General features: G+C 47.2%; 1 protein-coding gene across 1 annotated transcript in view; it reads left to right on the forward strand.

The window, feature by feature from the left end:
* Positions 1-26,789, forward strand: part of syt7b (synaptotagmin VIIb) — a gene marked incomplete at both ends in the record, with an annotated part of 85,484 nt that overhangs the window by 44,936 nt on the left and 13,759 nt on the right. The window contains 4 exons of the mRNA XM_080843204.1: positions 1,822-1,901; positions 4,499-4,633; positions 10,595-10,948; positions 16,561-16,680. Coding sequence (XP_080699330.1) covers positions 1,822-1,901; positions 4,499-4,633; positions 10,595-10,948; positions 16,561-16,680 — 689 coding nt within the window. The remainder of the gene's footprint in view (positions 1-1,821; positions 1,902-4,498; positions 4,634-10,594; positions 10,949-16,560; positions 16,681-26,789) is intronic.

Genomic DNA, 26,789 nt, shown 5'->3' on the forward strand with positions numbered 1-26,789 from the left:
TGCATGTTTGTGTTGTCTGTGTGTGTGTGTGTCTGTGTGTGTGTGTGTGTGTGTGTGTGTGTGTGTGTGTGTGTGTGTGTGTGGCTGTGTCTGTGTCTGTGTCTGTGTGTGTGCATGTTTGTGTTGTCTGTGTGTATGTGTTTACATTGTAGAGGTCTGGTGCTGATTGTAGGGGTCATATTGTGTAAATAATCCTGTGGAGTGAATGGCCCTGCGGTGTCAGAGGATGTTGGCAGCGAATACCAATATGGTAGGATGGGAGGCACTCATGTAACACCAATGAAGGACATAAAAACACCCTCATCCACATGTTCTATGATACATTTCCCCATCACTATTATAAGTCATCCCATGGTCCTCCTTTGGAACCGAGTCCACCACTGCAGTGAATTGGCGACCATTTTCTGGCAACGTTAGGAAGTGTAAATGTGCCGGGGGATCGGTGGAAACACCCGTCAGAGTGCAGGTTCCTGTCTGCGGTGTGCACTGATGAGTGTCCCTCCATCTGCAGCCACTTTAACAGATCTGTAATGGTGCTGTCAGGAGAATCACAGGGCAGATTTTTCAGGCTGTTCGAAGTGGGATGCTGCTTTCTGCAACAGTACCTCTTCATCACTTCAAACGACAATCCGCAACCAGCACAGTGTGTGTGTGTGTGTGTGTGTGTGAAGGAAGCTATCACTGGAAATAAAATGAGATTTAACGTAAGACGGGTCGTAATTATAAGTAAACGGGCAATGTTAGTTTGCTCTGGTTCTTCATTTATGTCTGCAGCGTCAGTTACTGGCTGTGTCCTTTAAAAGGCACCTGGGCCTGCTTGCTTTGGACATTCCATGCCTGAACAATAAGTCAGGTAGAAGGAATAAAGTGTTATGAAGCAAGAAGTTAAGTTACGGATGTGAGGCCTTGGTGAGCGACAGAAGCAAAGAGCCCCGACTGTGGCAACGGCAGGACTCTGCAAACCAGCAGTTTCCTCATAGCAGATCGGCGGCAATTTGGGAAACGCTGGCTAATGGGAAAGGCTGGCTTGTGGTAATATTTGAATTTGAGAGAGAGTGAATAGCCTACACATGATGATTAAAGAAGTAATCCCTTTAAGTGATAAATGTAACTGTATTGTGATTACCACCAATTTATATCTTTATAACTGTATCTGAATACAGTTCCTCCTATTTTGTATTCTAAGTAGTCCTATGTTACGTTGTTGCATGCATTCCCAACACTGGATTCCATCGAATCACATCTAGGAGCTGGAAGCTGCCAGCCTTTTCCAAAGCACTGCTTCCCTGTCTGTCATTTAAAATCATGTACACTGTTTTGGCAGGTGATGGATTCAGAAATGAATAATAAATCCTTTGCCAGAAAATGATTTCAATATTCCTAAATGGAAACAGGGCAGGGAGCTGCCATGATGGACGAACAGAATGTTATGTTATTGCCCGTTAAGGTGGCCCCTCTTGATTGTGGCAGCTAAGCAAACAGAGGCAGATGGAGCACACAAACTGAAATAACAACAATTGATCTATTATAGCCAAAGTAAGAGTGCACTTTATATTCTTGGCGTACCCTGGGGACATACCTATTGACTGCACATAATTGGCCGCTCTCCCAGTGTGGTTCACATCCTCAGAAAGAAAGATTGAGCAGAGGGCAGCTGGAGCTAAAGGTTCTTCTCTCATGCTTGGAGTCGGAAGTATCTTCCTTCTGCACTCACCCCCTTCTCTTCTCTCTCTGCTCTCCTTCCTCTCTTGTCCTCCACTTCTCCCCTCTTCCCATTCCTCTGATGACCTGTCTTGCGTGTGTATCTGTGTGTTTTTCCAGGGGAAGAGGAACAAGCCTGGAGTCGAGGCAGCAGGCACCCCCGACTCTTCCCGAGGCCGAGGGGAGAACAAAGGCCTGAAGTAGGTGACCCGGCTTTCTTGGGTTGGGACAAAGGGAGGTAGAGTTAGTGGCCGATAATTGTCCAGTCCTTCCCACCCTTTAAGGCTATACATCTATAAAGTCTGCCGCTGTCTTTACAGACTAGCCCCAGTCTCGTGGTCTTTGTCAAGCAGACCTGTAGAAAGTTGTGAAAAAAAGCCCATTGGGAGAGCATAGGTGAGTCTGAAAAGGTGCTAAGAGTGCCAATTATCTGTGCAGTCTCTGCCTGTTTTGGGTGGGTTGTGCAACTGACTTCATTTTAATCATAGATGCGAGGAGCCTGAGCATCACTTAGCTTAAAGTCTGCCGCTGTGCACCCTGAATGTTAATCAGGTTCCAATCAAATGAGATGAGCGCATCAGGCACAAGACGGACATTATTGTTCCTTCCACTTTAGCGTCCAGTTGGCTAATCACCAAAAAGGTGATCCACTCTCCCACGGCAGTGTGCCACTACCTCCCGGAAGCCTCCCCCTCACACGCCCCCGAGACTCTTTGACTTCGCATAATCGTTGTGTACAAACGATCATTAAGCTGGAAGCAGGCAGACGCATTTTTATGAGCCGTGCGTGGCAGGAGCACTCAAGGAGACAATCTGTGGGAGATAATGGGCCCCGCTTGTGTTTGTGCCCTGCTTGTGTTTGTTGCCGAGCGCCAGGCAGGGGACCGGGGGGTGTTCTCACGAGCACGGCAAACAAGACGGGGGCAGGGGAGCAAAACTGCACCTGGTCAACCGCTGCCACGCGCACGTCATGCCCTCACGCAGTGCCCCGGGGAGATGTGCAGGGGCTTTCAAACCCCCTCACCTCATTCCTCACTCACCCCCAGTGGTGTAGTGGTCCCTGGAGAAGTGGGTATACTCTTAATTTTTTTAAGCAGCCCATACAGCACAGGATAAAAGCCCTGTTTTGAGAAGTGGGTATACTCAATGCTGACTGAAAAATAAGTGGGTATACTCCGTATACCTGCGTATACCCTGGACTACACCACTGCTCACCCCAGACCACGCTCACATATACCCACCCTGCAGAGCTCAACCGCTGCATTAAAGGAAGCTCATTCACGTCACATTGAAAGATGAAATTGAAGATCTTTGGATGTGCAACTAAGCAGATTCTAGTCATGGTTGTCAATCATCTTCCCACAAGCTTAGATGCCGACATTATACAGGATTAGTGAACGCTTGCATTTCATGTGTAGAGATACCTTCGGTTCTGCTTCATTCTAACAAGCCTGCCGCAGTATTTCTTGTCATTGAATCAAGTTCTAGGTTGAATAGCATTTACAGGTGGGCTGGGAAGGACTGAACAGCAACACTAAATAGTCAGATTTACGCGGATATTATACTCAATGGATTGTCTTAATCATGTATACTGTATCATTGACTTATAATGCAGTTGTAGTTGTAAGTTATTATATATAAAGTTTATGGCTAATAAGGGCCGTAAACAAATTGTTTGTTTTTCTGCTTGTCTCTTTGTGTCTGTCTGTCCTTCTATCTCTAATCTGTTTGTTGATCAAAAAAAGACTCGATCAGTGGAATACGTATCTCCGCTGTTTCCTCTTCTCATGTTTACACACTCTCTGCATTCTGCTCGTGTTTGCTCTGTGTGTGTATTCATAGTAACAACCTTGCAGGTGTTTGCCTCTGATGTTGAATGTCTATGATGAGTAAAGTGATTCTGTTGGACACCCTCGGGAGGGGAATTACACAAATGAGTTTGGAGTGTTCCGTTACCGATTCAACCTGTTTATCTTTAAGGAAAAGTAGAATGGAATGTAAGAGCTGTCTCTTTTAGCAAGCCCCAGTCTAAGAGAGTGTTTCATTTCCTCTGTAGATTATGTCATACTGCATGTGTGCTATCTCTGATACCTCTCCCTTTTCCTCCACAGCCCAGCCTCTCTCTCTCCGAGACACTGTGCTTTTTATCCAAGGTCTTTGTTATCAACGACAGAGTACAGCTCTTGCTCTCGCCAACTGCTGCAGCCACCTACAATATATTTCCTCAAATGCTTGTTTTATCCTCAATCTCTCTTATCAGTAACCCTTTCCCCCCAGTGCTGACCCATCTATGCCACTGTGTTCTCAGCAGCTTGTCTCGCAATGCGGCTCTTTGGCCTGGCCTGCTCCAGTGTGACCATCTCCCTCTTCTCTTCTCTTCTCTATCTTTCTTTATATCTGTCTCTGTGTTTCCTCGATGACTGTCCCTCTCTATCCCTCTCTCTCTCTCTCTATCCCTCTCTCTCTCTCTCTCTCTCTATCCCTCTCTCTCTCTCTCTCTCTCTCTATCCCTCTCTCTCTCTCTCCCTCTCTCTCTCTCTCTCTATCCCTCTCTCTCTCCCTCTCTCTCTCTCTCTCTCTCTCTCTATCCCTCTCTCTCTCTCCCTCTCTCTCTCTCTCTCTCTCTCTATCCCTCTCTCTCTCTCTCCCTCTCTCTCTCTCTCTCTCTCTATCCCTCTCTCTCTCTCTCTCTCTCTCTCTCTCTCTCTCTCACCCTGAGACCCCCCCTTGACCCTTGACCCTGTGCCCCAGTATCATTGGCTGTGCTGCTCTGACCTGTCTCTCTCTCTGGCCACAGCGATCTAGACAGGGACTTTTGGAATAACAATGACAGCAGCACTGTGCAGCAGCGGTGGAGCTCTTACCCGCCCAAGGAGTTCCTCCTAAACATGTCCCCCTATGCCCCCTACGGAGACCCTCGCCTCACGCCCAAGTGAGTCTCGGTCGCGGCTGGTAAGGGACCCCTTCTCTCTGTGCAGGGCTGTAACGAAGGGGCTGGGGGGCGACCCCTCTGCATTTCAGCTGTGTGAGGAACAAACACCCCCCCACCCCACCCCCCCAAAACAAAATAGACAACTCCTCTCACTGACCTTTAACCTCTGCCCCCTCTACCCTGCCTTCCCCTCTCCCTCTCACCGGCAAGAAACAGAACACATAAAACAATTCACAGTCACACCACTCGCTCACAAATACACAAACACACAAACACACACACACACCGAAAACCTCATAGGCTTGTACATGCCATCCTATTATGTATTCCCCTAGTCAGCCCGCAGTGGTGGTCATAAAGTGTGTCCGCTGGTCGTTCCTGGCCAACAAAATGGAGTCATTATTTGCTCATTATTTCTCCGAGGAGTGACTCTCCGTCCAGGGCACACACAGTGATGGTCAATTTAAACAGTCCTCCCAGCAAACACTCACACACGCGCAGCACACAAGCGTACTGTTACTGCCGCTCTCCTGCCTGATCAATGCCGGCTTTATTTCCGAGCCGTGCCGACTTATCAGCAGTCAGGGCACAGACACATGGCCCACGGCTGTAGCAGCGAGGGGTGTTTAGGGGTAAGCCACGGCATCTCTGTGTGCCCCCCCGGCCCCCCCACCTCGCCCCTCCTCAGGGACGTAACGCAAGTCCAAAGGAGGTTGGTGGGGTGAGCCAAGTCATGCACCGCCTCACGTTTTAATTGCTTAATTGAAGTCATTATCTGGAAAGAGAGTAGTCTCTCACAGCGCTCCCAGGATAAATCAGCCGCTAATTGAATGGAGACAGTAATAGATGCAGAAGTCTGGCATGCGATACGCGACTGTATCAGCCCACTTTTCTCTCTCTCTCTCTCTCTCTACGCCACATGCCATCGGCCCGCACACTCACTCTTCCATAGCAACATCGCAGCCCACACACACAGCCAAGCAACTACATGGATCAGCGAAACGGTGTTGATTGCCAATGCCTGAGACATACTCCACATCTCTACTCGTTCCCCCCCTCCCCCACCCCACCCCACCCCCACTCTAACTTCCTCTCTCACTTGACACACTTAAACAAGTATTCGGTCTTTTTTAAAACGGAAGCCCCTGTTCTCTACAGCCCTGCCAGCTCACTAACCCCCTAACCCTCAGCCTATCACTGCCAGCCCATGGGCTCAAACCATGGAGACGGACAACCCTCAGTGAAAAGTGAAAGTGAAAGTGAAAGTGAAAGTGAAAGTGAAAGTGAAAAAGTGAAAAAAGTGAAAGAGTCACTCAAGAGTCCCCACCCCAGCATGTCCACCCATGCTAATGTAATCTCTAAGGCTCCCTAACATTGCCATTAACATACAAACCTAGCTTTCTTAGTCATATTTTCCCCCTTTCTGGATTCTAGAGGGTTGACCGTTGAAAGTGGTTATTGTGTTCTTGTGGTGCTTTTTTTAATTTGGCTGTGTGGTAGTTTTGACCTGTGGTGTTGTTTTGTGTCTGCCTTTCGTCATGCATCACTTTCACTTGTTACTGGCTGTAAGTTTCTTTGAACACAAATGCAATTAAATGACTGAGTGAGTTCATGATTATGTACTTATCGTACATATTATTATGGAATTCAGTGAAATGCAAAATTCTGACATGTGAGATTTGCAGCTACAGATTATTAATTTTTTTGGACCAACAAGTGTTTTTTTTGATCAATTTGATTTATTTAATTTGATTAATCACCTCAAGTTTTGGGGGTTATTCTCCAAAGGTTATGTTTTAACATTTTAACCATTAAGACCTCATGAGAGAATGAGGTGCAACATTTCGGTGTCTACTGGGAATGAAACCTTGAAGGGAAAGTCTAAAGAATATGATTTAGTTTAAAAAAAAAAAAAGCTTACGTAGCTGTTTGACTCTTAGTGTATCCACAGATTCCTAATACTGAAAATAGTTGTTGAAGTAAAGCTTACACAGTTCATCAGAAAATGTGAACGCCTAGATTTCTTTGGCTGCTTTAGGGCGTGTTAAACTGTATAGCGGAATGAGTTCAATTAAGACATTTCCTTCACTATTTTATGGAAGAATACTGCTTTATAAAGATATGCTGCTTTCTTCTCTGGGTGACTGTGCTCTGTGTGTTGGCGTTGGTTGTGCTCCTCCTGTCTCCTGTCGTCAGTACCCAGAACTGTCTCAGTATTGCCCAGGCGTAGAGCTGAGTCTGGGTTGGGGGCTGGGTTACGTGGGAGAGGGATGACTACAAGGGCAGTTTGAAAAGAAGCCAGCACATAGCAGACTTGTGGCACAATCTGCCCAGTCTCATTAACCTGTAAGGAAAAAGACTGAAGTACTGAATCGGAACTGCTTGCGGTTGCCATGGTTGGTTCCATGTGAGGCGCAATCATTTGTAAGGACATTTTTTGTTGTATGACCTGCACTCAAAGGCTTCACAAAGTGCGTTTGTTCTTAGGTATGGCACTAAAAAGGCCAGTCATGCAGGCACCCACAGCTCAACTGCACCACTTAGTTCTTTCTTTTTCCCGGCACACGCTGGTAGGCAGCGAATGTGGCACTCTCCCTCCCAGCTAACCCAGCACCGACATCCCCTTGACCCGCTGGATCCTCTCGGCTTCTGCAGCTGTGTACTCTAGAACTAAAGTGCTGTGACAGGACTGAAAGAGGTCCCACCACCCCCTCTGCTACCTCTCTGCTGCTTTTTCTGTGAAAGTTCCACGTGTGTGTGGCGGGCTCACAAACAACACTAATTATTCTGTCGCTGTCCTCCTCCTCGTGCTCTTTCTTCCTCCCTCTCTCTCCCTTTTGGCCCTCCCTCTCTCTCCCTTTTGCCTTCTCTCTCTCTGTCTCTTCTTCTTCTCTCTCTCTCTCTCTCTCTCTCTGTCTCCTTCTCTCTGACTGTCTTCTCGCAGTGGGACAGTGGAGAAAGGGGAGGCGGGCGGGGGAGGGTCGGGGAGGGGGCCCAATCGCAGTGACAGCCTAAAGAGCATGGTGGCAGGGGGCAGCAAGGCCGGCAAATGGCAGACGGTCCAGAGCCACCTGCAATCCGGAGGCCTGAGGTCCAGCAAGTGAGTGGCAGGACACACTAGCCGAGGTTGCATGGAGAGACACCCAACACAGATCCAAACCAGTTGGGAGTGAGCAGACTCTTACTCAGGGCTCCTCAGAGAGAGGAATGGAGATGTTTTGTAAAGCAGTCATAGATAAGGAAAGGGGAGTTATACACCTCGCCTCTCTGCCTGGGATTGTCGCATCCAGACACATCAAAGCAAAAGTAGTTTAGATCATTCCATAAGCCAAATATGTGTTTGAGACATTAACCTGAGACACCTGAAATGTAGCATTTCTGTATGATTTCTTTTAATTCTGGGTTTCAAATGTTTTCTATGCACAGCTTTTTTTTTTCTGGTTCTATGAAAAAAACCGGTTTGAACACATCAGACACACTGCTGTTATCATTTCTCCTTCACCCCACGAGCACTTTCCACTCTCATGTGTCTTTTCAGTCCACATCCACACACATCCTACATCTATAATTGGTTTTCTATTTTGGGATAGTTCGGAGTGCCTCACTCTTCCCAGGATTTTCACACATTCCTGTGTGCAGTTGAAGCCAGTCCCCCCTCTCACTCCTCTCATTTGGGCTGCTTTGCCTTACATACTGAGCTCCCAAGGTCCTTTAATTACAAGATAGGAGCATGGGGGGGGTGTGCAGAGCCCCTCATGAATCCTGAGTTTAGCCGTGGGTCGTAATGAGGCCTTCATCGCCTCCTCATGAAAATATTTGCTCTCAAGGTGAGCGTTCAGTCATGCTGGTGAATTGGTAAATCGGTTTTTTTTTCTGTTTGAAAACCAGCGAGGTGAGCTGAAAAACTTAAGCTATAAGAATGAAATATTTAAAAGTCTGAATATCGAAGAGACATTGATCAGACCAGAAGTTTTTGGCCATGGAAAAGAAGCTCGAAAGTTCTTCAACTTTCTCTCGTGTTTGCCCTGTTTTGAAAGTCCTTCACAGACTACACGGCGAAGCCTGTCAGTCAGAGCTCAGTGCTAATATTCATAAGGAAAGTCATTGCCAAACTCGCCTCACAGGTGGCTCAGACAGCTTAATTATATCTCCACGTGCTGAAAGTGGTTTATCTCTGTCTCCTTCTCTGTCCTTGTCTCCTTCATTTCTTAATTCGCCTCATCACCCCTGCCATGTCCTTCCTTCATCACACTTTTCATTTATTGTCTGCTTTTCAATGCACCCTGCTGTCTTTATGTTGTAGTTTATTCTCTTTGGACCTTTTCTTTTTCTCCTTCCCATTCAAGACCAGTAAAATGTGGAGCAGCTAATCTGTTAGAAAAGGAGAGACGGCCATTTATGTGTGGATAAACACAAGCTGCAACACCATCAAAAATGCAGTGGATTGAGAGATTAAGCGTTAAAACCAGAGGTTGCTGTCTGCATTTTGTGCAAATCTGCAAACACTTGTCTGAATATTGGAGATGTGTGTGTATACTTTTGGTGAGATTGCTCTGGAGCAACACAGCAACAAACCAAAACACGCCAGCTCATCGAGTGCTACAGTCTCACTGGCTCACTGTTTGCCTGCGTGGCCCATTCGGAAATAATTACATTTTGCCAGTCACACCGCCAGTGTCATTCTAACTCTCCTACCCACTAACCATAACAAAGCTGAGTTATGCATCTTATACGGTCATGTGCATCTGTCGCAGATTCATCAGCACCACCAGCCTCACACAGCGTGTGCATGGGGAAAAAAGTGTGTGTGTGTGTGTGTGTGTGTGTGTGTGTGTGTGTGTGTGTGTGCGTGTGTGTGCGTGCGTGTGTGTCTGTGTGGAGGGGAGGGCGAGTTGAGAGAGCGGAGTAAGAATTATTACTGGCATTAATCCAGTCCTCCGTCCACAAATGGCCTCGTCTAAGTCACCTCCCCTGAGCACTCAACAAGATGTACAACGGCAGGGCAAAGCAAAGAGTGTGTTCAGCCCAGTCCAAGCACAGTAAATCCTCCAGTCAGACGCCGGCACCCGACTGACGACTTGGGCTCAGGTCTACAGTTAACAGAACCGACAAGTAAAGGCAAAATAAAAAGGCAGAACCTGAAGCTATCAAACCGAGAAAGAGAGCCATACAAAGGGGATAGGAAGACAGGGAGAACTAGATGAAAGAGAGAAACATGTAGGGATGTCTAAAGGGAATGTTGCATGGGTAAGTGTAATGAAAAGATTTCTAGGGCAGACCATTAGTGAGTGTTTTTGAGGGAAAACTACAACTATAGCTCATACAGTCATGCATGCAAATGTATTTATGCATAAGCTGTGATGATGTTTAGATGAAAAGAAATGTATGGGGTCTGGTTGGTTTAAGTGTAGAGTAGGAAGACTCAGAATCCAACCAAGATTCATGAGGGACATTCAGTAAAGGCTTCCACTGACAGTCCTTGTGTTTCTGGTGCATCTGCCTGACTTTGCTCTGTTTCTCTCTTCCTCCTTCACGTCATCCCCCTGAATCTCTCCTCCATAATGGATGTCTCTGACTGGTCTTTGTTCTCCCCATTCTTACCCTCCTTGTTCTACACTATGTGCACACGTTTGTCTTCTCCGAGTATCGCTCTTTTTCCTCCACGTATCACTCATTTCTCCCTACCTGAATACTTGTGTCATTCTCTCACTTTTTTACATCCTCCTCTCTTCTTCCATTTTGATCACACCGCCCCCCCCCCCCCCCCCCTCCCCTGCCACCACCACCACTGCCTTGCATTTCTCTGTCCACCATCTCGCCTCCTTCCTGTTCTCCTCATCTCCCTGCTCTCTCCTCCGCCATCCTCACCCTTCACCGCGTTGATCACTCCCTCTGCACGTCTCCCCCCTTCCCCCCCATCACCTGCTTGCTTCTCCACTCCTCTCTCCTCCATCTGGGCAGCTTTGGGGACCCCTCCCTGTCCTCTGCCTCCACCCTGGAGCACATCCCTAACTCGGCCGCCCGCCCACGGCCCCTGGTGAGGCAGCAGAGCCTCCAGCAGCCCCTAACCCACCAGCCTCCGCCGGGCCCCAACGACCCCCCGGCCACATCACAGAGCCTGGGCCAGCTGCACACGGGGCCGGGCGGCGGGGGGCACCGGGGAGGTCCGCGGGGGGTTCGTGGTAGTCCGGCTGGAGCAGGGGCCTCACGATACAGGGGGGGCGGAGGAGGAGGGAGGTCTCGCTCCAACCCGGGCAGTGTGGACCACGTGATGGTGCAGATCCGCCGCAGAGGCCTGGACGTCAAGTCCTTCCTGTAAGTACTTTTGTTCTTCCTGTTTTTGTTGTTCCTGTTTATTGTTGTTACTTTTGTTCTTCCTGTTTTTGTCGTTACTTTTGTTCTTCCTGTTTTTGTCGTTACTTTTGTTCTTCCTGTTTTTGTCGTTACTTTTGTTGTTCCTGTTTTTGTCGTTACTTTTGTTGTTCCTGTTATTGTTGTTACTTTTGTTGTTCCTGTTTATTGTTGTTACTTTTGTTGCTCACTGCTCCGGGATAGTGTAACTTCACTTCACTGTATGTGTTCACTGGGTGCTGTGTGTGTCACTACCCTAGATGGGTCAAATGCAGAGGTGGAATTCAGAGTGAGTGTGCCTACTCCACCTCTGCCATAGAGTCACTTTCACTTTCACTTTATTGTCTTTTGTACATCTCTACCAGTTGTGTGATCTCTGGTGTCATTCCATTTCTCTCTCTATTTCTCCCAAACACTCTCCTGCTAATGGTTATGAATGTGAGCTCTGCTGGTTGTTATACTCTTAGGCAGCAATTTGCTTAATTAAATAATTAGCGTGTGCTCATGATTGTTGTCTCTGCAATGTCTCATTTACACCATTCATTAAGTTCTCTGTCTCTATCTTTTAGCTGCGGTGGTATTAGCCGCTTCAGCTCAGTCTCATATTTAACATGCCTGGTTATGCTCTCAGCCTGCCTGTGCCCTTCTGTCCCGCTCTGTGTGTCCATCTGTCTGGGTTCAGTGTGTGTGTGTACCACTGACACCTGCCCACACCAGGGTAGGAAAAGGCCCAGGGAGGAGGATTAGTCTGTGTGTGTGTGTGTGTGTGTGTGTGTGAGTGTGTGTGTGTGTGTGTGTGTGTGTTCACGCATGGGCATTCATGCTCAAGCATCTGTGAATATAAATACTAGTGGTGTCAATCGATAAAAAAAGAACAAATTAATCACACAATTTCCTGCGATTAAACACGATTCATTGCTTTTTTTCTTCTTAAGACTGAGGCTTGTAACAATATTGATGCTATTTATGATATGATAATGATCTTTAAATGTAAAATTACGGAATAAATGTAGAATCAACACAGATTCTCTTCTGTGAACTACAGATTTATGATAAAACCACAAAGGCCATCAAAATGGACCGGCAGCTTGAAAGGCATATTTGTTATATGTATAGCAAGTGTGAAGGGACTTTTATTTTGAAACAGGGATTGAGATGAAGCTGCAGAGAGGCAGAGAAGAAGAGAGAAAGACTTTTAGGGAGGGAGATGCTTTGTCAGCCACTAGGTGAAGCGGTCAGTTGGTAGAATGTGGTATGCACCTCGTTGGGTTAGTTGTAAGTTGAAGTGCTCCATAAACAAGCTTGTGAATTCAGCTGAGCTCTGTGTCAGGTGTGTGTTTGATGTCCTCAAGTATTTGAACCATTCCATACGCACTAAAAGAAAGAATAACCAAACCCAGTCAACTGTGTTCATTTTTTTTAACGCATTCAATATTTCAAATAAACAGCTATAGATAGATAAAAAGCGTGTTCATTTTGGCAGCACTAATAAACACCAGTAACATTTATCCCATAATAACTCAGTACTATGACTTGTTCCTATGGTAACGGCACCTGTACCCAGCCCAGCCACTTAGATGGGGAGTGAGGTGTGCTTCTGAGGTGAGCCTATGACCCTCTGACATGGCAGGGATCACATAGGAAGGCGCTGATTTATCACGCTAATGGATTTACTCCACAGTGTCATGACAGGAGGGCCAGCGCACGGATACGCTCGGCGACGAGGCTCTCCCAGCCCTGACCCCAGTGACATTGCTGCTTCGTCACCGCAAAAGACAAATCCAATAACCAATGACCTCGGTAAATCAATCAACAAAAGTAGAAGCAAACCTGACAAAATGGTGGCAGACGTTAAGTGTAAGCAATAGGGAAGGTAACAGCTATAGCAGTTGCAGCTATGAAAATGGGACTGCAAAGTAGATTGAAAAAAGTAGCGGTAAATATATATGGTAATGTATGGATTGGGTTAGTCAAACGTGTAATTGGATTGAGTGGCGCTATTATATTGCAAAACTGAGAGCCAGATCACAGCACACTCTAGAAAGTGTTTTTTATTGGAGTGCATCATTTAATGTGTTGGTGGTAAATGGCTATAGCTGTGCGCTGCATCATATGAATGGCAGCCTGTGGGAAGCATAGTAGCAAACACACACACACACACACAAAGGCACACACACACTCACAGACACACAATCACACACACACACACAATCACACATCCACAGCCGCGTGTGTTTATCAGCTCCTTGCGTGGGGTATTCTGCCCCATGAAGGCGGGGGCACAGAGGCTAAGCAGCGGTATGTAGAGGATGTTAGCAGGTTAACTCCATACGGCATTGATCTCCTGTCCTCAGCATCATTACCCACAGGATGGACTGTCACTGTCACGGGGGAAGAGGCACCGCAAGGAGGGTGGAGGGGCTCCAGTGAAGGGGCCGAGTGAACCCCAAGATGCCTGCAGGAGACGGGGGAAGAGCGTGAGGGGAAAAGAAATAAACGAAACTGCTCCAAAAGACGTGCGCCATTGTCAACATTTCAATAATGCTGGAGATGTGAAGGAAGAAAGCAGCGGTGCTGTGGCCCTTCTGCCTCCTGTCCGTGATCTGCATGCCGAATCGGCGCTCATACACTCCCGTTGATGCTATTACGCGTCGCTGTCACTTAAGCAGAGGTTAGACGGTATTGTGCTGGGATGAAAGCGCCTTTAAATAGCCGTTAAAATACATCTCCTCCAGCATGAGAAGTGTCAGTGGCCTGCACGGATATTTTCTTTTATTGTAGTTCATATTGCTTATGAAGGAAAAATAAGAGAACAGAATACGTGCACGGATGAGTGGTGGGTGAAGTAGGACATTCTCCTCCTTCTCCTCCTCTTCACCTTACTTTGCCAGGTACCTCTAAATCCAATCTGCTGTCCCTCCAGTCCCCCCCCCACACACACAAACATACACATACACACACACACACACACTGTCACCCTCGCTCTACAAGGCCTCCCGGCCTTTGTGGTTCCAGTGAACAACCCTGTTACAGGGGAAGAAGCCTTGGGCTGGATCTAGTTCTCTTTCAACTCACCCAAGGACTCTTCTTCTCAACTAGGCTGTATTTAGAGTTCTCTTTCAACTCACCCAAGGACTCTTCTTCTCAACTAGGCTGTATTTAGAGTTCTCTTTCAACATACCCAAGGACTCTTCTTCTTAACTAGGCTGTATCTAGAGTTCTCTTTCAAATCACCCAAGGTCTCTTCTTCTCAACTAGGCTGTATTTAGAGTTCTCTTTCAACATACCCAAGGACTCTTCTTCTCAACTAGGCTGTATTTAGAGTTCTCTTTCAAATCACCCAAGGTCTCTTCTTCTCAACTAGGCTATATCTAGAGTTCTCTTTCAAATCACCCAAGGACTCTTCTTCTCAACTAGGCTGTATTTAGAGTTCTCTTTTAAATCACCCAAGGACTCTTCTTCTTAACTAGGCTGGATCTAGAGTTCTCTTTCAACATACCCAAGGACTCTTCTTCTCAACTAGGCTGTATTTAGAGTTCTCTTTCAACTCACCCAAGGACTCTTCTTCTCAACTAGGCTGTATTTAGAGTTCTCTTTCAAATCACCCAAGGACTCTTCTTCTCAACTAGGCTGGATCTAGAGTTCTCTTTCTCCCACCCATGTGTGTTGTGTGTGTGTGCAGCTGTGTGTGCGTGTGTTTGTGTTGGGTGTAGGGCTGCAAAAATAACAGCATGACGCCATACGGTGATACACCTTCTAATACAACAATACAGCGGTGATGTGGTTATAATTGAGCTTGTCACTGTCATTACCGTCATAATAGCTTTTTTGCCCTTATCTGAGAGGGCAGCCATCCTCATGTAGATTTTGACTTAGTTTGTGGCCTTGTCGCTCCCTTTTGTCCTTTGAAAAGGATCACATTCACAGTACACATATCATTTTCCATAAACTCTCCACATGAAAACAAGAAAACGATTCGACAACTCTCAGACCTCTGCACTGAGCATACACATGACATTTAGCAAGTGCGTCACGTCATTGTAACCTTCTGGTCGACTGACTAATCAAATCAATCGAGAGGACTGACACTGAGGAGAAGCGTTTTGCGAGTCTGGTGGTGGACACTCACCCGCCCCGACAGTCGTCAGAATGCTACTAATTGCTTGGAAAACACAAATTAAATATGCAAAATTTGCATTCAAATAAATGTGAGTATGATATGTAACACGTCATTATTAGTGGATGTTTCGCTAGTGCAATGAATTCTCATGACTGCACTTCATAACGACGTTAATAGACAAGATAGACATGGCTTGTAGCAACAGTCTTTTTAATTATGTTTATGTTGAACTCCTTAAACTCTTTCAGCTCAACAATTTCAACATTTTCAGGGACTAATAACATCAAATGAATCAACAATTAAACATACGGGGGTTGGTTGCAGTATTACCACAAAACTGCATTGTTGGATACCGATGGAAAGGAATGTCTATAGTGCCACAGCCCTGTGTGCTGTAAGGGCCCTCGAGTGGCCCTTGTTTTAGGGCCAGTGTAATCGACCCACCACTGTGGGCGTTGGTAATACCTCCCCAGTGTCACCCTGCCTTTAAGTGCTACCTTGTTCTGGCTGGTTTACATGCTGATCTGCCAATAAAGCATCTCAGTGTGTAAATCAGAGTAGGGGATGGTAGAGCAAGAGATAGCAAGAGAGAGAGAAGATATGGGGTTGATGGAGAGATGCCGAGAGCTGCTAATTAAGAGTATCGACAGCATAGAGATTATTTTAAGAGGAGAAAATGAGTTGAGAACATGGCCATGAGAACACAGACCGGCAAATCCTGGAGCACAACAAGAAGAATCTCAGGGACAGAGGGAGAGAAGAAATACTGCCTCATCAGTGCTGGAAAGAGCCTAGTGAGGTCTGTTGGAAGACAAACAATAAGATCAATGCCAGTCAGTGTTTGACTTCATGATCTAAAGCATGCATTGACTGGAACAGCTGAAACATCCATAGCTCTTTAGCTAAAAATGTCCATAACCATAGCTCTTGTTTTGGCACACACACACGTTCTGAGAAATGAATGAGCTTTTATTAAGAGCAGGATGAGGAAGAACTGTTTTTTTCCCCCTAAAAAGTACAGAGAGTGTACAGGGATGAGAGGATGGCAAGCAAAGGGAATCAGGAAAACAGATCCCACTGACAGGAGGGGAATAGTGGCAGAATATGAGAGGACAGAATTATGAGTGGAGCCTGAAATAAAGAGAACATTTCGATGCCAAGAGATCAATGTGGAGATGAGTTGCGGAGATGGAGCATGAGGTAGAGCACAGGGAACGAGTGAGTCACCTACCTGGCAGCTTGAAGCACTCCACCAGAGGGCTTTTGAGGAACGGACCCCTTGGGGAAATGCCCCAGGAGGGAGGGATGGTGTGCATATGTGTGAGTGGGACTATCTGTGTGTGCAATTGTTTACATGAAACATGTCAAATTAGTAGCTATTTTAATGAATGAATTCATTATTTAGCTATTTTAATGGTCTTCTGTACCTTTCTCTCTCTGGTGTGTTCTTTGGCAGGGAAGGGAAGATGGTTGTTTTATCCCTGGCGATCGGATTGGCCGAACAAGATGACTTTGCCAACCTTCCAGACCTTCAAGAGGCACCAGCGGGCCAAGAAACACCACCCCCCGACAAGAGGTATGATGAGAGACTGAGAGAGCGAGAGAGAGAGAGAGATGTGGGGGAGGGGAGAGATGGAAGTCACATTGAATGTATGTGTTGAGAAGGACAAGGTTGGAGGAATTGGCATAGTGTGTGTGTAAAGCTTCCTGTGGAGATTGTGGGCTGTTTAAAGATTACAGCGTCATAGGCGTGTATGAGAGAGAGAGAGAGAGAGAGAGAGAGAGAGAGAGAGAGACGATGGGAGAGGGGGATAGAGAGAGCACACCAATAGGAGTCATTCCATCTGTCGTCCAGTGTCCTGTAATTGGACAGGGACTAGTGAATCCTGTGCGACTCTCTGGTTGTGGTATGTAGTGATGAAATTAAGCTCTGTCACTGTGAGTGGTTAAAGTGTAATGAGCTTTTTCCCAATTTAATGGGATTCTGGGTTCCACAGGATGGTCTGCTAACCACCATTCACAGGCTTTAGTATTATGAAATCAGCCTCAGCCAAGATGACCAGTCCCCTCCCTGTGACTGTGTGACTGATTCTTCTCTGGCCAGTGGTGACGCTACTTGAGGGGAAAGCCGGACCACAGCTGCTGGGTCTTCAAGGCAAATGTGACTGGCAGATTTGAAATCTGTTAGGAGGCCTGAGCCTTTAAAAATGGCAATTGACAAACCTAGTGAATGGGTGGTGAAGGTTAAATATGTTTGAAATATGAAATGGTGTATCCTGATCATGTGGCCATCGCTATTAAGGGCTAGAAACGACCTAATTTGTATTTATGCATGGATAAACCAGCAGCTAAATGTCAGCTCCCATCCTGTTAGCTGAGAAAGCAAGAGCATTTGGGAGAGTAGAATGGGGTCAATTTGAGCTAGATCGGCCCGGTGGAAAAACATGTCCTGGTGACGTCTCTCTGTGGCCCTGTGAGAACTATTTTCTCCTCAGCTCGGTAAAACTCTTGACTCAGCTTGTTTTCTGCAGGTAAGATTTATTCAGTGTTCTTCTCAGGCAGTTTCAGAGTACAGACACATCAGGTAAGAAGATGCTATGGATGTCTTACATTTACATTTACATTTAGTCATTTAGCAGACGCTTTTGTCCAAAGCGACGTACAAGGGAGATAACAATCAATCTAAGAGCAATAGAACCTGATGTAACAATAAATACTGCTTTTTTTTTTTCAAAAATAGATTACACATAGAAAGAAAAGGAAAAAGAAGTGCGGGACTGTCACTGCTGAAGTGCAAGTTAAGCCAAGGTGCCAGTTAGGAAGGGAGGTGTTCTCTGAAGAGTTGGGTCTTCAAGAGCTTCTTCCACCTCACAAGAGCTGCCATAGCTCAAACTTTACAACCTAGATATAGGACTCAGCGAGGGGGGTGACAGCAATCACCATTGTGGCTTGTGGCCCGACTCTGCCTTATGACTCTTCCTTATGGTCGTGATGAACGTCTGAGTCTATCTTCGTCACTAAAGGAAAGTGCATATTTCCCCATAAAGCATATAATATGTCAGCATGTTCAGGGGAATCACCAAGCAATCTGCTAATTACTTGTCCTACTCTCTCTAGAGACAGCAAGCACATATTACAGAAATAACAAAGCCCTGGCTTGTGATGCACACATGCTTACTTTTCCATATGTGCATACATACATACATATTCAGCTGGAAGCTTTCACCTTGCAGTCGTCTCCTCAGATTCTACCACGCACTGTCGATGCAAATTGCAGCCTGCTTTCTCTACCCTTCTAACGTTTACTTTTTATTTCCTTTTCGTCTCTCCCTCGTTCTCTCTCCACCCTCTAGTTTCCCGTCAGCATGGTTTGTCCTCGGCGCCTCTCTCTCTCTCCCTCTCGTGTTCATCAGCGCGGTGAGGGTTTGATCTGGGGGTGGGGGTGGGGGGTTGGGGTGTCGTGACGGGGTGCCGGGTGGGGGCGTGCTGCTCATTAGATGGCAACATGGTCCCTGGCGCCTCACGCCCGGCTATTTATACACCCGCCTCCGTCTGACGCTCACAACGGCACCATCCCCTGACAGCTCTTCATGACACACACACACACACACACACACACACAGACGGGCGTACTTCACAGACACTCTGCCTTGGTGAGAAATGGAGGTATGAAAAGAACTGCAGGGTAAATGAACAGACAAACTTCTCAGATACTATAAGTGTCCTTGGATACGGGGAGTCTTGACACCATACCTGTACACACCACATGGGAATGGGAGACATCACATAAAGTTCAGCGCACCCTCCATCATGAATGTCTCCACATAATTGAATCTAGGCACTGCTGTGGGTTCTTCTCTCAGAGGCAGATCTCAGATGATGTATTGTGCTGTCTAGTAAAAGCCAATAAGACATTATCACGCTCATCGTCAAGTGAGGTATGCCGAACATGCAGGCTAAAATAGGCATCTGACATTCTTGCCTGAGCAGACCTCTGTGGCCCAATAAAAGCCATGTTTCACAGCCATATTGTCCTGACCCCGGTAAAAGCCTTAACCCTGCAGTATAACACCCGGCCGTCAGTGATGGGACCAGTGCACCTTCTTCATCCTCTGGCCTGCCTGCCTGCCTTTGGGGACATCTGTCAAGCATCAGCCTTTAATCACAGCCAGTCTGGGGCCCGAAGGGGGGTCCACGAGGCTGCGGTGGCAGAGTGTCCTTGCCCGACTAATAACCACATTCAATCATCATCGCTGTCCAGGCCTCCGTCTCTACCCCATGAGTCGCTGCCTCTCTCGGCCCACCCACTGGCCTTTTGACGAGGACCAGCGGACAGCGGATGATGGATGATGGATCCCCCCAAAGACAGAGAGAGAAAACAATGCGCCCGCCATGATGCAGGCCCTGGGCCCTCTCCCGGGAGATCAAACAGAACCAGAGATGTGAGGGTGGATGTGAGTCTGGAGAGCGTAGCGCTGTGCTGCAGGTGTGCCGCTGCATGACGGGGATCTGAAAGGCGCTGCTTCTTTGCAGTGTCATTCTAAAGGTCACGGTCTCACTGAGGTGCGGTGCAGCGGTGTGCCCTTACAAAGGGCGAAGCGGCAGGATAATAAAGCGTTTACACGGACTGCCATTTAGCCGTTGTGGAAGATAGATGTTAATGTATGCGTGGGACAGGGTGCACGCTTGGAAAACGCAGGCGGAAGCAGGTTCAGGGCAAGGTACAGAGTGAGCTACAGGACCATCCACTGTTCCTGCCCTCTTCACAAACCCTTACCAAGCAACTCCTTGGGGAGTGAAACTGTTAATCAAAGTTCTTGTACGCAGTGTTGAAATAATTGTCTCCTTTTCCCCCTGCAGCCCTTGTGGCCCAGTTAGAAATGAATCTCAACATAACAGCCCCCTGAAGTCAACCATCGACCCTACACAGCCCCGCCGGGGCCCCGGCCAGATCAATCGGTTTCAGAAACAACTAATACATCAACATAATGTAAGAGCTAAACTGTTGAACAGCTCTGGAAAATGGTCGAGGAAAGCCATGAGGAAATTGCCTTTTCAGGTGGTGACAGATATCTGTATCAATATGTACATCAGCACTGATCAATCACCTTTCTCAACGAGGTCGGCTTCTGGGGTGCCTGGAGCCTCTACTGAAACGGCCCCACACACCAACTGGATCTCTGGAACTGGAAACAGTAGCGTAGTTGACTCCATTGCCACTAGAATCTTGAAAGTGTGCCAGCCATCATGTTGTTTGGATGACGTGTCTGAAACAGCATCTCTTCCACTTTAACCAAGTAAACGTCGCTTTGATGATGACAGGTGACATGAACATGAAGAAATGAAGAATCTTATGACTGACCTACTTTTTTTCAAAGTAAGATACATAACCCAAGAACATCCTGAGTGAAAAAAAAGTCAGTTTCCAAAAGCCGGGCAACAAAGCACATCACTCTAACTGGTGACCATATAATGGTAACATTAGAGACTGAAATTAACACATAAAGACACTGCGTCGAATTAGCATGTCAATTATGCCGTTAGCACTGGTTGTGAAGCTTCTGAACTGCCTGCTCAGTTTATGTAGTTCATGTATGACAATATATCTTCCACAGTCTCTGGTTAATAAAAAAGGCAGGCTTTCCTCTTGTGCATGATAGGATGTGGTAATTACAACGGCCTCTACCGCCTATGGGCTCCATGTAGAAGTGAGTAGCTCACTGCTTGAAGCCCTCCAATGTTCCTGAATCCATCCCTCATATGAATAAGCAGCTGCAGCCAACCATATGTACTGGAGCAGACACCAGTGTTGATGAGCTCTCGGAGAATGATGAAAATATTTGTTGACGACTGAGACGCCCTAGGAATTTTGTTGATTTGGTACTTTCACAGCTGTGCTTAAACCTGCCAGTGCAAATATTTTATGTTCTTTAAAAACTGAAGCCTTGAAAATGAGTTTGATTGAAAGCTACTTGGAAGCATGTTTAATTGCAGGCAGAAACACCATCCAAACAACACCAAGATCACCCCCAGCAGTGCCATTAAAAGCACCCCCAAACTACGGATAGTTTTCCTCAAATATGGCTTGTAGCGAAGAAGGAAATGCAAATCTAAATTAGGTGTAGAACTCATTCTATTTCCAATTACCTGCACGTAAATGAAGATAGTGTGTGACAGTTTGAGCTTGATGATACCAAAAAATCGAGCACCTTTGCCACTGTTCAGCACTCTAATTAAAAGCCATGCAACATAAAAGAGAAAAGGTTAAGTGGGTGTGCTGATGACACGAAAGGAACTGGAGCAGCATTTGTTGAAAACACATCAAACTCATGTAAGGAGTTAGATTTCAAATATTAGGAAGGAAGAACAAAGATGGTACAAAACAAAATGATGGTTGTTGCTCCTAGATACACTGAGGCATGTACATGGTGGTGCATTAAAAAATAGTCTTTATCTCCCATCAATTGAGCTGAAATACAGGTGGGGAGGCAACATGCATTATGAGAAATGTATGTATATATATATATACTTGGTTTAGCCTCTTTGCCTCTCTGTGGACTGCAGAAGAGTTTCTAAAGTTGTGCTTCAGACAGTGGCATGGCTGACGTCCTGCATGAGGGGATCGACATTAATACGGAGTACAGCAGTTGCTTTTAGGATGAGAACAACAACGAATTAGAAGATTCAATTTTCATTTGATTGGTGATAAGGGGGTTTTCACTGAGGAACTATGGTTGTTACTTGTGACGGAGACAAATCCATACGCAGAACAAAGAAGGACTGAATCTCCAGCAGTAGGTGGACACCGGTTACGGTGAAAGAAACTTAAACATTCATTGTGTGTCACTATGGGCATTCTTCAGCCGACAGCGAGGAGAGATTATTGGTGACCAAAGAAGTGGCTTTCTCAGACAACCTTCCCCAAAGCCATGTCAACGGACAGATTTGAAATGATCTAGAGGGTAATACAAATAATAATAACAAATTATGACAAGCAAATATTTTCACCTAGAAGATAACTTGGACTGCTCTGACAAGCAGTGGAAACTAAAAAACGGTTTCTCAACCAGTCAATTTCAGTCACTCTATGAGGTGAAGGGCTTTGAGACGATAGAGGAGAGCTGGGTGAAACTCATGACTCACCTTCCATCAGTATCCCCCCCTCAAACCAACAGAACGAGGTGTGGGTCATGGCCAAGAGCACCACTGGCCATGTCACATATCTCCCAGTCCGTGAGGGGACACAGGAGAAGGGCACTTGCTCACTGAGTCATCATGGATTTAGCCAGAGCCTTACTGTGGGTCTAATCTGCCCATTGTAATACAGGACTTGTACTCGCTGGTGGAGCTTTACCAGGACATGAGGAGCCTTGGACTGGACGCCTGTGGCACAGTTCATGCTGCTCCTAAGAATCAGACCCCTGAGCAGGCAAGCAACGTGGGGCAAACATGAATTCAAAGTGGTTCAAAAGGACAACCTCACGTTCTGTGTTTGGCAGGACTCCAGGGCTGTCGTGGTGCTATCTAATTACCCTGATCCCACTAAGAAAGGGCCAGACAAGAGAAAGAAGCAAGAGCACAACCAAACCAAGGTTTGAGTGCCGGTATTCTTTACCGACACCCAAAAATACATTAAGGTATGGATTTGTTGCATTAGATCAGTTCAAGCATTGCTCAAAGAAATGGTGGAGGAGTCTCTTCTTCTTTTTAAAGGCTGTCCGATGCTATAACGCATACATTGCTGGAGTAAAAACATTCATAGCCAAGTACAAGAGTGGCTACGTAGGACCCTAATTTTATTGATGGGCAATGGGCAATCCTATCAAATTAGGACCCACAGAGCTGGCTGAAGGACTTGGCATAGGAACTTGTTACCCTAGTGACAAACAAGTGCCCCTCAACCAAGAGTGCCTGAGGTAGCCACATCTGAACATGGCTGGGACAGACACACACACACACACACACACACACACACACACACACACAACCAAGAGTGCCTGAGGGCGCCACATCTGAACATGACTGGGAGAGACTCAGAAGACACGGATCTACAGGGCGTGTGCTCTGTCAACGAATGGCACTGGTGCTTGTGCCACTCCCACCATCCATGGCGGCAGACAGTGCAACGGGGCTGTACACATCGAGTGCTTTGGCAAGCACATCTGCAGACTACAGTAGAAGATGACTTTATTACAGTGCCACGTTGTTTTTACTCTGCCACTTATGCTCTTGCTGTGCCCTAAATGTATTTATTTTTAATAGTGTAGGGCAAACACAATAACACTATAATGTCCAGTTAAAGCCAAATTGTTAAGCTCTTAGATGTTTTTTATTTTTTATTTCAGGTTTCTAGCTTTTACAGAGGCTGAGAAATAAAGGTTTAAGTGAGTGTTCTTTTTTCAGAAAACCCTCACGTTTCAGGATGTTGTGAGAGTGCTTTTTATAGGGCACCTCAGGTCATAATGGGTTAATACTTTGAAGTGTTTTTACAATGCTGCATTGGTACTTTTGCTTAAAATCTGAATACTCCTTCCACCACTGTATACCTTGATGGTGTGATAAAAAAAATCTTTAATGTTAATCGGCACCCCTGTAACTGTGTAATGAGGCGGTCGGCCAGTATTGATTGGAGATGGTGAAGCAACATGATGCGGTGCACACAGGACCAGGCCTCTGCCCTGTCTTGTTGTTGTGGATGCCACCACTCTGCATGGCCTTTTACAGGAGGAGCAGCCTGCTCAGGCGGCCAGCTTAAGTCGGTCTGTCAGGGAGAATCACACTAAGCAGTAACCACGCTCCCAGATGCAGGCACACTCACACACACACAGGCACACACGCACACACACATACACACACGCACACACACACACACACACACACACACACACACAGACGCGCACACATACACACACACACACACACACACACACAGACACACACACACACACACACACACACACACACACACACACACACACACAGGCATAGACACACGCACACACACACACACACACACACACACACACACACACAGACACGCAGACACACACACACACACACACGCGCACACACACACACACACACACACACACACACACACGCATAGACAGACAGACAAACACACTCCGTCAGGGCTGCCAAGCCAGGACACGGCAGCTCAGTATCGCCAGCATCCCCGTGATATGGAAATAAAGGTTGGCCAAGCGTGACAGTACCGGGGCTTACTGCGCGCGCATCCATCCATCCACCCCCCCCTCCAGACATGCACAGGCACAAGCTCAGGCACAAGACATAAATAAAGTCTTAACCCTCTCCCCTGCTCCACGAGCTGGGCCCACTGTGAAAGGCTGAGTTACATGCACTCCTGCTCCACTACCTCCAGCTTAGGCCAACGCTCCTCCTGCCTGACACGCTTCTGGAGCCACGCTGTGTTGCTCCGGTCTGGATGTCTCGTGCCATTCCATCTATTCCATGTCCACTGAATAAGAGAACGACTGTTTTTTTGTATAGCTTTTGGCCCCAGGGATTATTGGACCATGTTGCCCAGATAGCAGCTGACTCTCGGGCGTGGATCCGTCCTTGATCTGAGTCGCACCCGTTTCAGAACCAGATGCCCTCCAGCTGGTGGTGTTTGCAGGACCCGACAAGTGCAGGCCGCAACAAGCTCTTTTTCTTTGAATGCGCTCGTGAACTCAATTTGTTTTTGTTTCAATCTCATTTGTTCATGCCTTAAGAAAAAACCATGGGAGCTCCTTATGTAAAATGACTTCTACTGGAGAGTGTTTACCCACAGTCTCTTCAGCCACTGGGATGAGATGAGGATGCAGCCTCTGTTCCGCTTTGACCTCCAATTGGAGCAACCTCTTCTTGTATTTAGGTTTCAGCCGACTTGCACTGAGCAGCAGAGCAAGAGTTGGGCTAAAAACAACAAATGTAGGTCAGCGCAAAAGAAGAATTTTTATAAATGCCACTTCTGTCTCTGGCAGCTTCTTGCTGCTAGCGCTGAGTGCTATGCTGTTTGAGTCAGAACAGTGAAATAATGAAATAAAGATGGCTTATATAATCCATGCGCCTTTGAAGAGTCTCCTCCTGAGTGCAAACAGTGGAACTTGGAACTGCGTGTGGCAGGGTGCTGTCGCTTCGCCGCAGCTCATTTCATTTCTCTAAAAATTAATTGAATTGAAATAAAAACGTAGTGCATGGTGGCATCTGTCCAGCTGAGGAAGAGTGCCTCTTAATGAACGGAGTGTTACAGCCGAGAGGGCGCACACACCCACATCCTTACACAAACACATACACATACACACACACACACACACACAACCCCCTCAGCCCCCACCCCCCCCCCAGGCCAGGTCTCTGTATGCCACCTTATTCAAAGGTTTGACCACGGGTGGGGGCCTCTGCTTGTCCGGAGGGATCCTCAGAGAAGTGTTACGTAATGAATACAGCAAAAGAAGACCCAGCATACACGGGGGGATCTCAAGGTTGTGAGTTGAAAGGGGCTTTCTTGTAACATGCAAAGGAGTATCCCTTATTAAAGCCAGGGACTGGAAAATCAGACTGAAAACCAGCAGCGCACAGGGGAACTCAGACCTCGAGTACCTCACAGCGGTGCGCTTCAGCTTCAGGCAGGGTGGCGGTGCTGTAGAGCTGGAGGTCGGCTTTCTCCCAACAGTGTGTGTGTGTGCATGTGTGTGTGTGTGTGTGTGTGTGTGTGTGTGTGTGTGTGTTACTCAGACCTCGAGTACCTCACAGCGGTGCTCTTCAGCTTCAGGCAGGGTGGCGGTGCTGTAGAGCTGGAGGTCGGCTTCCGCCTACAGTGTGTGTGTGTTCATGTGTGTGTGTGTGTGTTTGTGTGTGTGTGTTTCTCAGACCTCGAGTACCTCACAGCGGTGCGCTTCAGCTTCAGGCGGGGTGGCGGTGCTGTAGAGCTGGAGGTCGGCTTTCTCCCAACAGTGTGTGTGTGTGTTCATGTGTGTGTGTGTGTGTGTTTGTGTGTGTGTGTGTGTGTGTTACTCAGACCTCGAGTACCTCACAGCGGTGCTCTTCAGCTTCAGGCAGGGTGGCGGTGCTGTAGAGCTGGAGGTCGGCTCCCCCCCGACAGCTCCATTAACTGGGCTCTGGATGGAGGGGAGGTGTCGGAGTGTTTTGTTCCTGTTTGCCTTAATCGCTGACGGGGCTGCCGCCGCTGCGACCCCGAGGCTCATCCATCACCATTGACTGTCTGGGGTGGGGGGGGTGGGGGGTGGGGGGGGGGTGGGGGGTGGGGGGGGGGTGATGTCAGCAACGAGGTAGTGGGGGATCTCATTTGAGGCGCCCTGTACCGGACCGTCAGCACGAGCGCGACGTGGCCCACGGTTACTGTATGTTTATGGATGCATGCCTTCGCCATGGAGCGGCCCCTCCTCTCTCCCTCCTCTCTCCCTCCATCATCTGGTTCCACTCCATGTCTCTCTCCCTCCTCCTTCATTATTCAGCTCTTCCTTCCTCAAACGCCCCTCTCCATCATCCAGTCCCCGCATGGCTGTATTAATCCCCCCAACACCACCACCCCACGCCCCATATCCCTGTCACCTCAGCCACCCGGGCGTTTCTTGTTCCCCTCTCTCTCTCTCTCTCTCTCTCTCTCTCTCTCTCTTCCTCTCTCTCTCTCTCTCTCTCTCTCTCTCTCCCTCTCTCTCT

The sequence above is a fragment of the Sprattus sprattus genome, assembly GCF_963457725.1.
Source record: "Sprattus sprattus genome assembly, chromosome: 8".
Classification (NCBI taxonomy): domain Eukaryota; kingdom Metazoa; phylum Chordata; class Actinopteri; order Clupeiformes; family Clupeidae; genus Sprattus; species Sprattus sprattus.